At 44.6% G+C, this 15,185-nt stretch overlaps 1 protein-coding gene across 4 annotated transcripts in view; it reads right to left on the bottom strand.

The window, feature by feature from the left end:
* Positions 1-3,002: 3,002 nt before the first annotated feature.
* strbp (spermatid perinuclear RNA binding protein) overlaps positions 3,003-15,185 on the bottom strand; it is a 186,460-nt gene continuing 174,277 nt past the window's right edge. For all 4 annotated transcript variants that reach the window (XM_083657532.1, XM_083657533.1, XM_083657534.1 and 1 more), the window contains 2 exons: positions 13,620-13,673; positions 3,003-5,167 (listed from right to left, as the gene is read on the bottom strand). In XM_083657532.1, the coding sequence (XP_083513658.1) occupies positions 5,073-5,167; positions 13,620-13,673 (149 nt within the window). In that variant the 3' untranslated portion in view covers positions 3,003-5,072. The remainder of the gene's footprint in view (positions 5,168-13,619; positions 13,674-15,185) is intronic.

Genomic DNA, 15,185 nt, shown 5'->3' with positions numbered 1-15,185 from the left:
CTCTTTAAGTCCTCTGTTGCCCCAAGAATAATTATCCATGAAATAGTGCTGTATGAGCACAGGACAGATACATTCCAGCGCAGTATAGACAGAGGGTGTACAAGCAGGGGGTAAGTAAGGAGGAAGAAACAGTTGCAACCTATCTTGTTGATACAGATTTTGGCTGGGCTGCCTCTTATGTCCTTTTCAATGTTTGTCATTTTGTGTTTTAATGTGTTGGCTTTCTTTGAAGCTGTTCAGTATGTGACTGTTTTTACTGTTGGGCCCACAATGGAAATAAGCTCATAAGCTGTGTGCTGTTGTGTTGTTTTTTTATGTGCAAGCATATTTGTCAATAGAGATTTCAATCAATCAATCAATCAATGAATCAAACCCTTTAATTAGATAGCCGTTAGTTTGTGTTGTGACTTCCCTGTTGTGTAACAAGGCCCTTTGGTATGCTGGACAAAGCCAACAGCCACATGCCTGACATACATACAAGCGTACCATAGAGGGGAGAGGGGAGCGCGTGTGTGTGTGAGTTAGTGTGTGTGTGTGTGTGTGTGTGTGTGTGTGAGAGAGAGACAGAGAGAGAGCGAGCAGGGACAACAATGACCTCAAAATCAGAGAACTGTGCTTTTGGTCCGACATACAGCGTGCGGGACGAAGATGATGATGATGTCACATGTGTGCATGTGTGATGAAGAGAGGAGAGAGCGTACATCATACAGTAGTATACACACGCACTATATACAGATACAGCATTTGTTACAACAGTTCCCTGCCAGCAGTGAGACTATAGAAAATGTGCTTGTCTGACAGGAAAAGAGTGTGTGTGTGTGCACGTGTTAAGTGTGTGTGTGTGTTAAGTGTGAGTGAGTGTGTGTGTGTGTGTGTGTGTGTGTGTGCGCGTGTTAAGTGTGATTAAGTGTCAGTGTGTTAAATAGGGAGCACCTCTGGGTCCGGGGCCGCCATGTAAACAAACCTCGGGCAGCACAGAGCGCGCTCAGAAAGCCTCCGGAGAAAAGACATCAAATATAGGAATTAGGAAAGGAAGGAAGGAAGCATGACTATTCTAACAGCACAGGTTAATAATCATAATAATACCAAAGATAATATTGCATCTCCTAGAACTAGATTCAATTGCTCAGTGTATATAAAATTGGAAGAAAGCTATACTGCGATATTACAGTTACATTTCACTTTTATAATTCTAAAATAATTTATACCAACAGTAATATTTCATGGCATATTTACATAAATACATCATATATTAATATTATTGTCAACACGTCGTTATAGAAACATACACCATACATATATGTGTATATAGTCATGTTATAGCCACACGTACACACACACACACACATCATACAATGAATATACAATCAAAATGAGCTATTGCAATGCTGTGTCGGGTCAAACTCCATCAGGACATTCACATCATCTCAAGTTAAGGAAGCTCCAAGCCAAAGAGTTCAGGTGTATTGCTATAATAAGAAAGACCAAACGTTCGCACGGACGCAGCTGAAAACATCTGGTAAAATCCAAAGTATTGCTTTGTGTTAAGTTGTGATATCTGGGCGAGGAGGAGGAGGAGGAGGAGGAGGAGGAGGAGGAGGAGGAGGAGGAGGAGGAGGAGACAGAAGAGAGAGCAGCAGCTTTGAGCCTGTCGGTCAGCGGGTCAGACAGAGTGACCGTCTGTCTGTCTGCCGCGGTACTCAAGCACAAAGTTCCGCCAGCAGAAGTGTTTTGAATCTGTGAGTGGGTCAGAGAGACAGCCAGGCGGCCTGCTGCTTGGTTAGGGGGGGGGGGGAACAGGGGGGGTGAGCTGTCTGTCTGTGCTGTAGTCAGACAAGACGACCTGCTCAGAGACTGGCGAGTGTGAAGAAGAAGAGCGTATCCAAAGAGGTGGTGGCTCTAGAAGTCAGAGAAGAGATCCTGGGGACCCAGATGAATGATAAACGGAGCCAGGGTCCGAGGCTGGTAAAAGGGATTGTCAATGAAAAGACCACCTACAGCGAGACAGAGAGAGAGAGCGGAGGACATATTAAAACACGCAGAAAGTTTGTACAACGTTTTGACGGCATTCTGGCTTTGACCAACTATGAGAGTTCAAAGGTCAATTATTCTATAGGGACAAAATAATTCAATAACTTTGTTTTAGGACACAGTCCTTGGAAATGTTCCAGTAGAAATGATATATCCTTTGTGCCCTCAATGACACCTACATTAAATAGTGTTGTTGGACGAGGCCCATAGTTTAAATTAATAATTTGATCCTTTTCTCCTTGAACAGGTTTTTTATATAAAGCAAAGCCAAGTTTACTAAAATCTTTATAAACTGATTAATTCAAAAGTCATGAACATAAAGTACAACCATCAATCATTCTATATTATTTTCCTGACTTGAAGCAGGCTTCTTTTCATTATGGTACGTGAACAAAATTGACAATAAATGTGTCAAGACTAAAAGTCAGATCAGACACTGGCCAATTTGTATTTTTGAAATATTTACAGATCAGTAGAGCCCCTCCACTGAGGTGAATCAATGCTTTTTCCAGTTAAGCTGAATCTGGGATTTTATCTGTGTGAACTCAAATTTATCATAAACAAAACTACAACTAAACAAAATAGGGAAAAAATATATTTTAAGAAAATAACTAGTGATGTAAGCAATGTACCAATTTAAAGACCTCATAACAACTCATTGGAGCTCAACCAACCATTGGATAAGAAATTGGCTCCTCTCATCCAATGGCTGCGCCTCATAGCCGTAACCATGGAGACGTGGGCAGGAGTTATCTCTGGCTGGTTGATGATCATGCTGTGGTGACGGGTCAACGTAACTCTCTCTCCTGATTGGCTCAGCAGCACTCACCTTTCACCTCTGACTATGTGAGCATCGTGGTGGAGTATCTCCTGCTTACTTTTATTTCATGGTTTTGCATCATATTTAACCAGGTTAAATTAGAAAGTCAACCAAAAATGTGAATCTTTATTGTGAACATGGGGATAGGGAGACATGTAGGGAGTTCAGCTGCTGGTCATACAAGAGCAAAGAATATCATGCTAAAACAACTTAATAAACACAATGATAATGAAACAATAACAACATAAAACAAACGACACATCCACAGTGAGGTAACAAATACATTTGGGTCACTTGTTGCTGCTTTTGATTGTCCGTTATGTTATGTTATGTTAGGATTTTGTGTGGGACGTACAGTCAGTCCTATACACCAGTATAGGCTCTACCTGAATGTTTGTGAGCAGTGATGTTGGGGGACAAGCCAAAAATATATGTTTTAAATGTAGATATTGCACTACGGTAGTAGCTAGTTTCATCTTCCTAATGATGATTCTGTACAAGCAGCTGGTTTTCACCTGTGCCACCTTATTGTGCCAACTGACTTTACATGTAACTTACTAGTAAAGCTCTACACTGGCTGCAGGTGGGAGCTGTGACAACACATGTAGGTTACAGTTGTGTTGGAAATGACACTGTGGAAAAATAGCCAAATATTCATCCATATACTGTAGTGAAATGAGACCATGTGAGTGAACGCAGAATGTGGAAGTGTTTTCTAACTTCTTTCTTGCTTTTGCTCTCTGAACAGCTACAGGTTGAAGGTCACATGAGACGAGCCATTCAGGCATCAAGGAGAGACTGAGAGTGGATGTGTGAGTGAGTGAGTGAATATGGGTTGAATATCAACGCTCCAGGATTAAGTTTAGGTGACAGCATCATAACCAGGGTGAAATAGAGAGCCGCAGGGATGACGTATTTTTGTAGTCAGAACGCGGAAGTCCCGGACTTCCTGGTTCTTCACTGTTTCTGTCTATGGGATTTTTGAATGGGTTTTTGCCGCGATGCTTCAAATACGGTCTCTGGGCAACGCAAGTTTAATCAAACGCGAACCAGAGTTCTGTCGGATAATCTTCACACATGAGGACCACTTTCATGAGTTTTGTAGCGTAAATGCGAGCCCTAGAAGTAAAAAGCTTGAGCTAAGCTAATCCAGAACTACACACAGTGTCGCATAGGCTTCCACGACACGTCAGCACTCAACCTGGACTGTTGTTGATGTGTGCACTGATTACCCCGGGCTGAACGGGGCTGAACCAGGTGAGGGAAAGAGAATTTCCGTGTTCGTCCTTTGAAGTGGTGACGTTATTGACGTATATATCTCCATCGACTCAAAAGTGTAGTCTCATTTAGCCGTTTGCTAGCTAGCCGCCCTTTTAACGGCACGTAAAAGCTTCAAAACTCGTAAAAGTGGTCCTCGTGTGTGAAGATGATATTACTAAACACTGGTTCGCGTTTGATTAAGCCAGCGTTGCCCAGAGAGATTATTAGAAGCATCGCGCCAAAAACCCATTCAAAACTCCCATAGGCGAAAACTGTGAAGAACCAGGGCTGTTAGCATCGACGATTTCTGGACTCATTTCTGCGGCTCTCTATAGCGGTTAAATCTCTCCACAGGCTAGATGATAACCTGCTCTAACATGACATCACAGTTGAGACTAAAGCCACACAGAAAGGTGCTACTGAACAGCATCTACTGTCCAGGCCTTCTAAGTCTGGACTAGCTGGAGGCCTTTCAATCAGATATACATATATATTATATCATATATACACCAGGCAGTGTTGAACTTTTATAGGAGATAGACTTTATTATTATTTCCACATGGTGTAGTTGTTTCCTATACATCCTTCACACAGCTCACATTGATTCTGACAGAGAATGTGTGTGTCAAATCTCAGGGCCTAACCGCTTCCTAGAGAAGAACACAATAACAAAAGGCTGATATATATATATACTATATATATAATTTAGACTCAAAGAATGAGGTAACAATTCACAGTACAAATCCTTCAAGTTTTTTTTTTTTATATTTTAAGAACTTAGACCTGCAGTATTTATTTCATATTCATAAGAGATTTTGGAAACAGTAAGAAAACAAAAAAAAGCGCTTTTACAAATCCTCAGCTCAAGTCCTTAATCCTCTCCCCATCATTGATATTGTAGGAAAACAAACAGAGTGACATTCCCTTCTAGAAAAAGGCTCAGGGGTGCGTTTGGTTTGTGCTAAAAGAAGTAGTGGGGGACGGGGACGGGGACGGGGTACTGGGGATAGGCGGGCATTTTCATGACAGGCAACAGAAGCATTCTCTTGGGCAAACCTAGAGAGGGGAGACATGAGAAGAGCACAGCTCTGCATGAGTCCAGGGAAACAGACCAAGCGCTTCTTGCTTACTACACTACACACACTATGCTAAAAACTACACTACACACACTACGCTAAAAACTACACTACACACACTACGCTAAAAACTACACTACACACACTACGCTAAAAACTACACTATCCAGTATGCTACAAACTACACTACACACACTACGCTAAAAACTACACTATCCAGTATGCTACAAACTACACTACACACACTACGCTAAAAACTACACTATCCAGTATGCTACAAACTACACTACACACACTACGCTAAAAACTACACTACCCAGTAAGCTACAAACTACACTACGCTAAAAACTACACTATCCAGTATGCTACAAACTACACTACACACACTACGCTAAAAACTACACTATCCAGTAAGCTACAAACTACACTACGCTAAAAACTACACTATCCAGTATGCTACAAACTACACTACACACACTACGCTAAAAACTACACTACCCAGTAAGCTACAAACTACACTACGCTAAAAACTACACTATCCAGTATGCTACAAACTACACTACACACACTACGCTAAAAACTACACTATCCAGTATGCTACAAACTACACTACACACACTACGCTAAAAACTACACTATCCAGTATGCTACAAACTACACTACACACACTACGCTAAAAACTACACTATCCAGTATGCTACAAACTACACTACACACACTACGCTAAAAACTACACTATCCAGTATGCTACAAACTACACTACATACACTACGCTAAAAACTACACTACCCACTATGCTACAAACTACACAACACACTATGCTAAAAACTACACTATCCACTATGCTACAAACTACACAACACACTATGCTAAAAACTACACTATCCAGTATGCTACAAACTACACTACACACACTACGCTAAAAACTACACTACCCAGTATGCTACAAACTACACTACACACACTACGCTAAAAACTACACTACCCAGTATGCTACAAACTACACTACACACACTACGCTAAAAACTACACAACCCAGTATGCTACAAACTACACTACACACACTACGCTAAAAACTACACTACAAACTATACTACAAACATCACTACACACTATGCTCAAAACTACACTACCCAGTACTCACTATGCTACAAACTACACTACTACTATGCTACAAATAGAGAGGCAAAGAAAAAGTGACCGCCTACTTCAGCACTGTACCAGAGATTTCCATCCGCCATTTATTTTCCCATGGACATTTCGTAAAATGCTTATAAAAATAGTTTTACTTGGTCAAACCAAACTGTTCAGATATATTTAGAATCAGGAGACCATAGAACATTTCACTCCGACCAAAAGTAAAAAAAGAAAAAGAAAAACACTGACAAAATATTTTCCTTAAATCCGCGATTTTTAAACGTTTTGGTCCGAGTGAAATGTTATGTGGTCTCTCCTGTTTCTAAATATATCTGAACCGCTTGGTCTGACGAAGTACAACTATTTTATAAGCATTTTACCAAATGTCTATGGGAAAATAAATGGCGGATGAAAATCTCTGGTACAGTGCTGAAGCAGGAAGTGACGTTCCACTTTGGCTCTCTATATGTCCAACAAACACAAGTCCCAAAAGGGTGCAGGTTCAGTGTGTGAGAACAGGGTGTGTGTGTAGATGGGAAAACAGCTTTATCAGTGACTATGTTTACAACATGGACTGCAATATTCAACTGATTAAGACAATAGACCCTTCTCACGGGGGCCATTTTGTGTCGAAAAGGCAGGGTAAACACAGGTGCAAGCAGAACACTAATGAGGGTTTCCACCTTCCATGATTGGAATTTGGAAACCCTCATTAGTGTTTTGCTTGCACCTGTGTTTATGCTGTCTTTTCGACACAAAATGGCCCCCATGAAAAGGGTCTATACCCAGCATTGTCTGATGACCTTAACCCGAATAAGGTCATAGGCGGAGTAAGCAATAGTCAAATTAAGACGTGGATTATTCCGATCTTAGTCGCATAATTGAAGTGCGTTGTAGACATGTACAGTAAACACCTCCTGTCGGGAGTTTTCACAGCATTTTGTGACACGTGAGGCAGTCCAACTGCTTGACGACACAGGCTCTAGTTTCCAGCGAGTGTTGCGCAGCTTGTTAAAGAAGAAAAGATGGCTGCCACCAGTAACGAAGTCCCAACATTTTGTCCCGAACACGGTAGAAATATGAGGGAAACTCCGACGTCGGACGTGGGGACATCATGTGGGCGTGCGTCTTCAGTCATGAAGCAGATTATGCTCTGTAGCACGTACACAGGATTATGAATAACACTTTAATCAAAATATTGTCTTATTTAGAATAAGGCCAATAGCCTGATGAATGCAGTCTGTGTAAACATAGTCAGTGAACGCACAGAGAGAGAGAGAGAGAGGGAGAGAGAGAGAGAGAGAGACAGAGAGAGAGCGAGAGAGAGAGAGAGAGAGAGAGAGGGAGAGAGGGGTGATTGAAGGTGAAAGAGGGAGGAGAAATTGACTTAAGGTTTAAGAGAAGATGTATTTTTCTGTACGGTAAACAGGTCATTCTGCAAAAGCTTCTGGAAGGTTAGTCTGTGTTGTGTGTTCTATGGCTGTGTAACGTTCTGTATGTTATGCCTACCCCACACTACAGGATTTTCAAATCCTTGAAGATTATAAAAATCTTGAGAGCCCACACACTACAGGACAGAGAGAGCCGATTTTTTAACATTTCAATCTTGGGACACACACACAATCGCGTCTGTTCAAACGCAACCCCACACACTAGAAGATTATGCCGAAGATTCACCTTGAAGCAGGGCTCGACGTTAACTTTTAAAATGCCTATTCAGTGTGCGCACCGGGTGTAGTAGTGTCATTTCGTTTTCGATTTTTTATTTTATTTTTTGTTTTTATAATGCATTTGCACTGAAAGGATTTGTTTAACTAATATTTGCGCGGACAGCCGCGTCCATTCGGGGTGTAGGCCTACTGTGCACGGCCAGGCGAAAACCGTCTGCACAGGTGTCTTGTGGAGGGGCGCGTCTGCTGATTTGACTCACTTTTCCGTGCGGACACTCGCGATGCGGGAAGCTGAGACCTAAGCGCTTGTTGTAGGCTACATGCTTTGCAGTATAGCATTAGTTTTCCGTCCCGTTCAAAGACGCACGGGTATTTCACCTCGATGACAATTTCCTCGTTCTTTGTTTCTGTGCGAGGCTGCGGGTGGACGCGGACCAGTTTATTTTGCGAAAAACTAATGGAAACGCAGCTACTACTGGCTCTCTGCTCAAGATGCAATCGCCTGTCGGGTTGTAAATATCTAACATGTTAGATATGGCCGATTCACAATCGGGAAGAGGCAGTCTTCCCGATTGTGAATCTTTGAACCCCACACACTACAGGATCATTTGGGAAGATTATCTGCCCGACGCGCTTCAAATCGGGAGCACCCCCGAGAAAATCGGGAGGGGGGAATCTTGGCCATAATCTTGCAAATTATCCTGTAGTGTGGGGTAGGCATTAGTCTGTGTTGTGTGTTCTATGGCTGTGTAACGTTCTGTATGTTCCATACAATGTTGTGATGTTTGTTTCCTGGGTGTTGTCAAGGAACCTATAAAAGAAGGAAGAGTCATTATGTCATACCAATGTTCTCATGCTCTATCTATGCCTCTACCAAATGAAAGAACACACTTCAGAGAATAGGCTACTGACTGACTGAGTTTTCCTGTGTGCATTTGTTTATTTTATGTTCTCTAAATAGTTAATTTGACACGTTATGAGCCCTGTAAAGTATGTCTATAATCATGTTTGATACTCTTTGGATAACAGCAAATAAACACATTTTACACATGAGGAAAACTCAGTCAGCAGCTTCTTCTCTTCTGTGTTCTTTTATTTGGGTCAAAGGTCATGTGACGTAGAGATATGTTGGGTTTTCGTGTGCTTCTCCCATAGGCGTCACTAGAACCAGCACCCCAAGCAGAGCATGACAACGTCGGTGTGAGGTAATGACTCTTCCTTCTTGTATAGGTTCCTCGGGTGTTGTTCTGCACAGCAGCAGTGGTGCAGAACGCCTCCTCGCTGTTGTTTTGTGCCATCTAGAAATCCCAAAGCAGCAAGAGGAACCGGAGCGAGGCGACGCAGACGAGAGGCAGGACGGAGGATGAAAGTGAAGTGTGAAAATAACTAGCGCAGTGGTTCCCAACTGCTGTCAGGGAGCTGATTCACTCCAAACATTTATTTACAGGCAGTGTACAGAATATGAAGCAATGATTCACTCTGACATCATAAGTCAAGAGGATTATTCATCTACAACTCCTGACATCATAAGTCAAGAATCAGCAAGGGACTTGAATGTAGTCAGTCAATTTCATGGAAGGAGTTGCTACCATTTTGTACACTCAAGACTGGGGCTATAAAAGTTATTAACTTTATCTGCAGTTCTTAATTCTTTTGTCTCCAATGTTCTGAGATTTGGGTCCAGCAGGAGGTCCAGAGTCACATATTGGGAACCACTGAACTAGAAGAAGCCAGGGGGTTAAACAAGGACAAAAGACACCACAGCAAGTCTCAAAAGATATGAATTTGACCCTGAGCTGATTTGAAATGAGAGGATGACACATTTCATTTCTGAAATGCACTATGGCTTATAAGCATGATTATAGTTTTCACTTTGATATTGTGTTTTTAGATCGTATTGTTTAGATTGTGGCCTTTCAAATGTTTTTGATGTCACTGCCGTCAACATACTTGAACATTGTAATTGGAACAGACATTGACATAACCAGTAGCATGGTTTGCTAATTTAGACATGTGCATTTGTCCCTTCTTCTTCTACAGTCACAATAAACAGTGGGAAGTGGGCTGTTCAGGCACTGTGAGACGCCCAGTGGCTGAAATTAAACACCCCGACTGAATGCAGAGCCCCTCCCCCAACATCAACAGAGGAACTGAGGAGCGCTTCATTCGGGATAGAGGGGCTTTCTCAGGGGGGCACTAAACATCTGTCTATGGCCCTGGCCTGCTCTCTCCCAGCACATAGGACCCATTCAAGACTCCCAGCTCTAGACTGGACAGAGAGGCCTCCACACCCACACCCACCCCCCCCACACACACACACACACACACACAGCACAAGGCCAGGTCTGTTGAGGTGAGAGAGAGAGAGTGTGTGTGTGTGTGTGTGTGTGTGTGTGTGTGTGTGTGTGTGTGTGTGTGTGTGTGTGTGTGTGTGTGTGTGTGTGAGCAAGCGAGAGGGAGGGAGAGACAGACATCGATGACTTCTCATGTAAGAGTGTATTTTGAACTTGTACAGAATTTTGCAACAGATTGGCCCTTCACTTATTCAGGGCTGGATATGTGCTAGTCTCTCCTCAGTACTCTCCCTACAGCAGTGCTTCTCAAAGTGGGGGTCCTTGAAGGCGTTCCCCAGCAAAAAGTGGAATACTTTATTATAGCATAGGTTGAGGCGATGTCTCGTCATAGACGCTGGGTTAGCTGGCTCAGCCTTGCTGGGGGCGGGGTCAGGGTGGGGTAAAAACCCCCGTTCTATCCATTCAGCAAAGTTAGAATTTAGCTGATAGCCCAGCCCAGGCAGACACGATCAGGGATTTAACCACCGCAGTAAACGCACATCTGAGCAGACATCTTGTGTTCTGCTCTAGAACCCCCAAACCTGTAGTTTAGAGGCACAGCACCATCTTTTGGTGAGTCAGCCCATTGAGATATATCGGCGGTTTTACCCCACTCGCGCGCCAGCCGTTTAACATTTTGTGGGCGTTCCCAGACATGCCGACTGTCTCTATAATTCCATCCATAAGTAACACAGTGACATAATGTATGATTATTTTGGTCATGGGATGGATACACTTTTCCAATAAAACATCTCAAATCAAAAATCTTATCAAATTGGGGGTCCGTGGTCTAATTTGTGTCAGTTTAGGGGTCCTTGATGTGGAAAGGTTTGAGAAGCACTGCTCTAGTCTAGCCTCTGACTCTGTGTGTAGAGAGCCTTGTGATCAGTTGCAGCGGTCAGTAAAGGGTCAATGAGGGGACTGCCCTGCCCTGCCCTCCCTGTCCTGCATAACTGCCCTCCCTGTCCTGCATAACTGCCCTCCCTGTCCTGCATAACTGCCCTCCCTGTCCTGCATAACTGCCCTCCCTGTCCTGCATAACTGCCCTCCCTGTCCTGCATAACTGCCCTCCCTGTCCTGCATAACTGCCCTCCCTGTCCTGCATAACTGCCCTCCCTGCCCTGCATAACTGCCCTCCCTGTCCTGCATAACTGCCCTCCCTGTCCTGCATAACTGCCCTCTCTGCCCTGCATAACTGCCCTGCCTGTCCTGCATAACTGCCCTCCCTGTCCTGCATAACTGCCCTCCCTGTCCTGCATAACTGCCCTCCCTACCCTGCATAACTGCCCTCCCTGTCCTGCATAACTGCCCTCCCTGTCCTGCATAACTGCCCTCCCTGCCCTGCATAACTGCCCTCCCTACCCTGCATAACTGCCCTCCCTGTCCTGCATAACTGCCCTCCCTGTCCTGCATAACTGCCCTCCCTGTCCTGCATAACTGCCCTCCCTACCCTGCATAACTGCCCTCCCTGTCCTGCATAACTGCCCTCCCTGTCCTGCATAACTGCCCTCCCTGTCCTGCATAACTGCCCTCCCTGCCCTGCATAACAGTGAGTGAGTGAGGAACTGGCACTATGTGTTCTGCTCATCTAAACAGAGACGGCGATGACGACAGCAGGTGTCTGAGTTAAGGCCAGAGAAAGCTGCTTTAGTTGGTTAGAGATGGCTATTCTCAGCTCAAGTCCCGGTCCCAGTATGTGTTTATTCAGAGGGGTGACCAAGTCAATTTGCCAAAGTCTCAACTCTAAATGTAGTCATGTCAAGGCAGGAAAAAGCTGTACCAATCCAGTATCAATTTAATTTAAATATAAATTTAAATTTAAATTGGAGAAAACTAAATATATTGGACTCTTCAATGGTTTTAATAGAATAAACAGTTGGTAAGTAGGTAAATTATATAATCACTTTCAACTTCATTCAGAAAATTCAGAAAACAGAATTTAAATTCAGTCTGGTGGAAAAAATCTCAGAACTTGAAAACCAAGTCATTTAGACAAAGACAAGTCAAAGTCAAGCCCAAGTCACGTCAAGTCTGTCTTCTCTAAATGCAGCAAGTCGAGCCTCAAGCAATTACAATTGTGACTCGAGTCCAAGTTATGTGACTCCAGTCCCCACCTGGGCTTTCTATGTGTGCACTGTACCGTGTGTGTGTCAGTACTTTCTATGTGTGCACTGTACCATGTGTGCGTGTGTGCGTCAGTACTGCTCTGTGGGTTATTAGAGGCAGATATCTGAGCTTCAACCAGACAACAGAGCTGGACAGACACAACAGGGGACAAGCAAAGAGAGCTGAGTGGACAGTTAGCCAAAGCAAAACTACCACACAAGAAAGAGACAAACGTTTGAGCTGTTTAATTAAGACAGAAATCTAATGCCAAGCTCGAAAACATGGACACACAATGGAACCCAGTTTTGAGGAAAAGGGGAGAGATGAACGCAAAAGGCGCGAGAGAGAGAGAGAGAGGGAGAGAGAGGGAGAGGGAGAGAGAGAGAGAGGGGGGAGAGAGAGAGAGTGAGAGGGGGGAGAGAGAGAGAGAGAGAGAGAGAGAGAGAGAGAGAGGGAAGAATGTATAAGGGAGGGATAGGAAGGAAAGGAGGCTAAATATTAGGGGAAGTATTGAGGAAATTTGACCTGAAAGACTGATTTGAGGTCAGTTTTTCCAATTTCAATAGAAAGAAGTAAAGCGCACACATCAGCTCAGTAGGTCAGGTGCAGGAAAAATGAACGATAAGCTAGAGAAATAAAATAAAGTCTGCACACTGAAAATTAAGCTCCCTGTCAGTTTAAACTGACCGGGAGCTTAATTTTCAGTGTGCAGACTTTCTTTTATTTCTCCAGTTTTTCAATGTCCTGCTTATGGTTAGCAGCTGGGAGAGGAGGAGAAATCTGATCTGTGACGCGGCTAAGAAGAAGTGTAACGTTAGGAGGGGAGGTTAGGAGAGGAGGTTAGGAGAGGAGGTTAGGAGGGGAGGTTAGGAGAGGAGGTTAGGAGAGGAGGTTAGGAGAGGAGGTTAGGAGAGGAGGTTAGGAGAGGAGGTTAGGAGAGGAGGTTAGGAGAGGAGGTTAGGAGAGGAGGTTAGGAGAGGAGGTTAAGAGAGGAGGTTAGGAGAGGAGGTTAGGAGAGGAGGTTAGGAGAGGAGGTTAGGAGAGGAGGTTAGGAGAGGAGGTTAGGAGAGGAGGTTAGGAGAGGAGGTTAGGAGAGGAGGTTAGGAGAGGAGGTTAGGAGAGGAGGGGGAGTTGGAAGGAGGGAGGAATGGATGGGGTGATGGGAGAACAAACAAGGAGCACATACCATAGGCAGGGGCAGCTGCTGCAGCAGGGCTGTATCCGTACGGTGTCCCGAAGCCTGTGGAGGTGACAGAGAAATTCAATGGTGCACTTGTCCTTGTCCACTTCAACAGTGCACTTTTCTACTTCCTCAATAAGGCCAGATGAGTGTGACCATCGATCATCTCAGCAGACAGTACGGCTTCAGGATGAGAGAGCCGACATGAGAGAAAATCACTCTCCTTTCTAGCAGGAATAGCCTCAATCTCAACGCTCAAATACTGCAGATCCACACCATCATCTCATCACTAGCTGAGACCAGCTTTGAACACTCGTGTTCAAGCAACATAACCATGCACATACATATATATTAACATATATATAAATGAACAGGGCTCCAGGGAAAGATGTGTCCAGAACTGGGAAAGAAGTGTGGGATGTGTGGTATTATACAGTATAGTATTATGATTTAAAATGACAGCTGCACACATGTAGTCTTATTTGGTCAGTTAGTGGAGGACATGATACATGAGGTTCTATATGATGTTATTTCCTCTAATCTAATGCTCTCTGCAGACAGGGATTTCCCTGTGACCTGAAGTAACCCCGGGGTCACTATGACCTGAAGTAACCCCGGGGTCACTATGACCTGACGTAACCCCAGGGTCACTATGACCTGACGTAACCCCAGGGTCACTATGACCTGAAGTAACCCCGGGGTCACTATGACCTGAAGTAACCCCGGGGTCACTATGACCTGAAGTAACCCCGGGGTCACTATGACCTGACGTAACCCCAGGGTCACTATGACCTGAAGTAACCCCAGGGTCACTATGACCTGAAGTAACCCCAGGGTCACTATGACCTGACGTAACCCCAGGGTCACTATGACCTGAAGTAACCCCAGGGTCACTATGACCTGAAGTAACCCCGGGTGGCCTGAAGTAACCCTGGGGTCACTATGACCTGAAGTAACCCCGGGTGGCCTGAAGTAACCCCGGGGTCACTATGACCTGAAGTAACCCCGGGTGGCCTGAAGTAACCCCGGGTGGCCTGAAGTAACCCCGGGGTCACTATGACCTGAAGTAACCCCGGGTGGCCTGAAGTAACCCCGGGGTCACTATGACCTGAAGTAACCCCGGGTGGCCTGAAGTAACCCCGGGTGGCCTGAAGTAACCCCGGGTGGCCTGAAGTAACCCCGGGGTCACTAAGACCTGAAGTAACCCCGGGGTCACTATGACCTGAAGTAACCCCGGGTGGCCTGAAGTAACCCCGGGGTCACTAAGACCTGAAGTAACCCCGGGTGGCCTGAAGTAACCCCGGGGTCACTATGACGTGAAGTAACCCCGGGTGGCCTGAAGTAACCCTGGGGTCACTATGACCTGAAGTAACCCCGGGTGGCCTGAAGTAACCCAGGGTGGCCTGAAGTAACCCCGGGGTCACTATGACCTGAAGTAACCCCGGGGTCACTATGACCTGAAGTAACCCCGGGCTCACTATGACGCTGAGCTAATGGGAGCCAGCGTCAGTATTTCTCCATCTTGCAGCAGTTTGGGGGTAAACAAGTTGTCTGTTTTTCTGCCTGGAGTAT

The sequence above is a fragment of the Poromitra crassiceps genome (assembly GCF_964638095.1).
Source record: "Poromitra crassiceps genome assembly, chromosome: 21".
Taxonomy (NCBI): Eukaryota; Metazoa; Chordata; class Actinopteri; order Beryciformes; family Melamphaidae; genus Poromitra; species Poromitra crassiceps.
The sequence above is the reverse complement of the archived record's forward strand: the minus strand, read 5'-3'. Positions and strand labels throughout refer to the sequence as shown.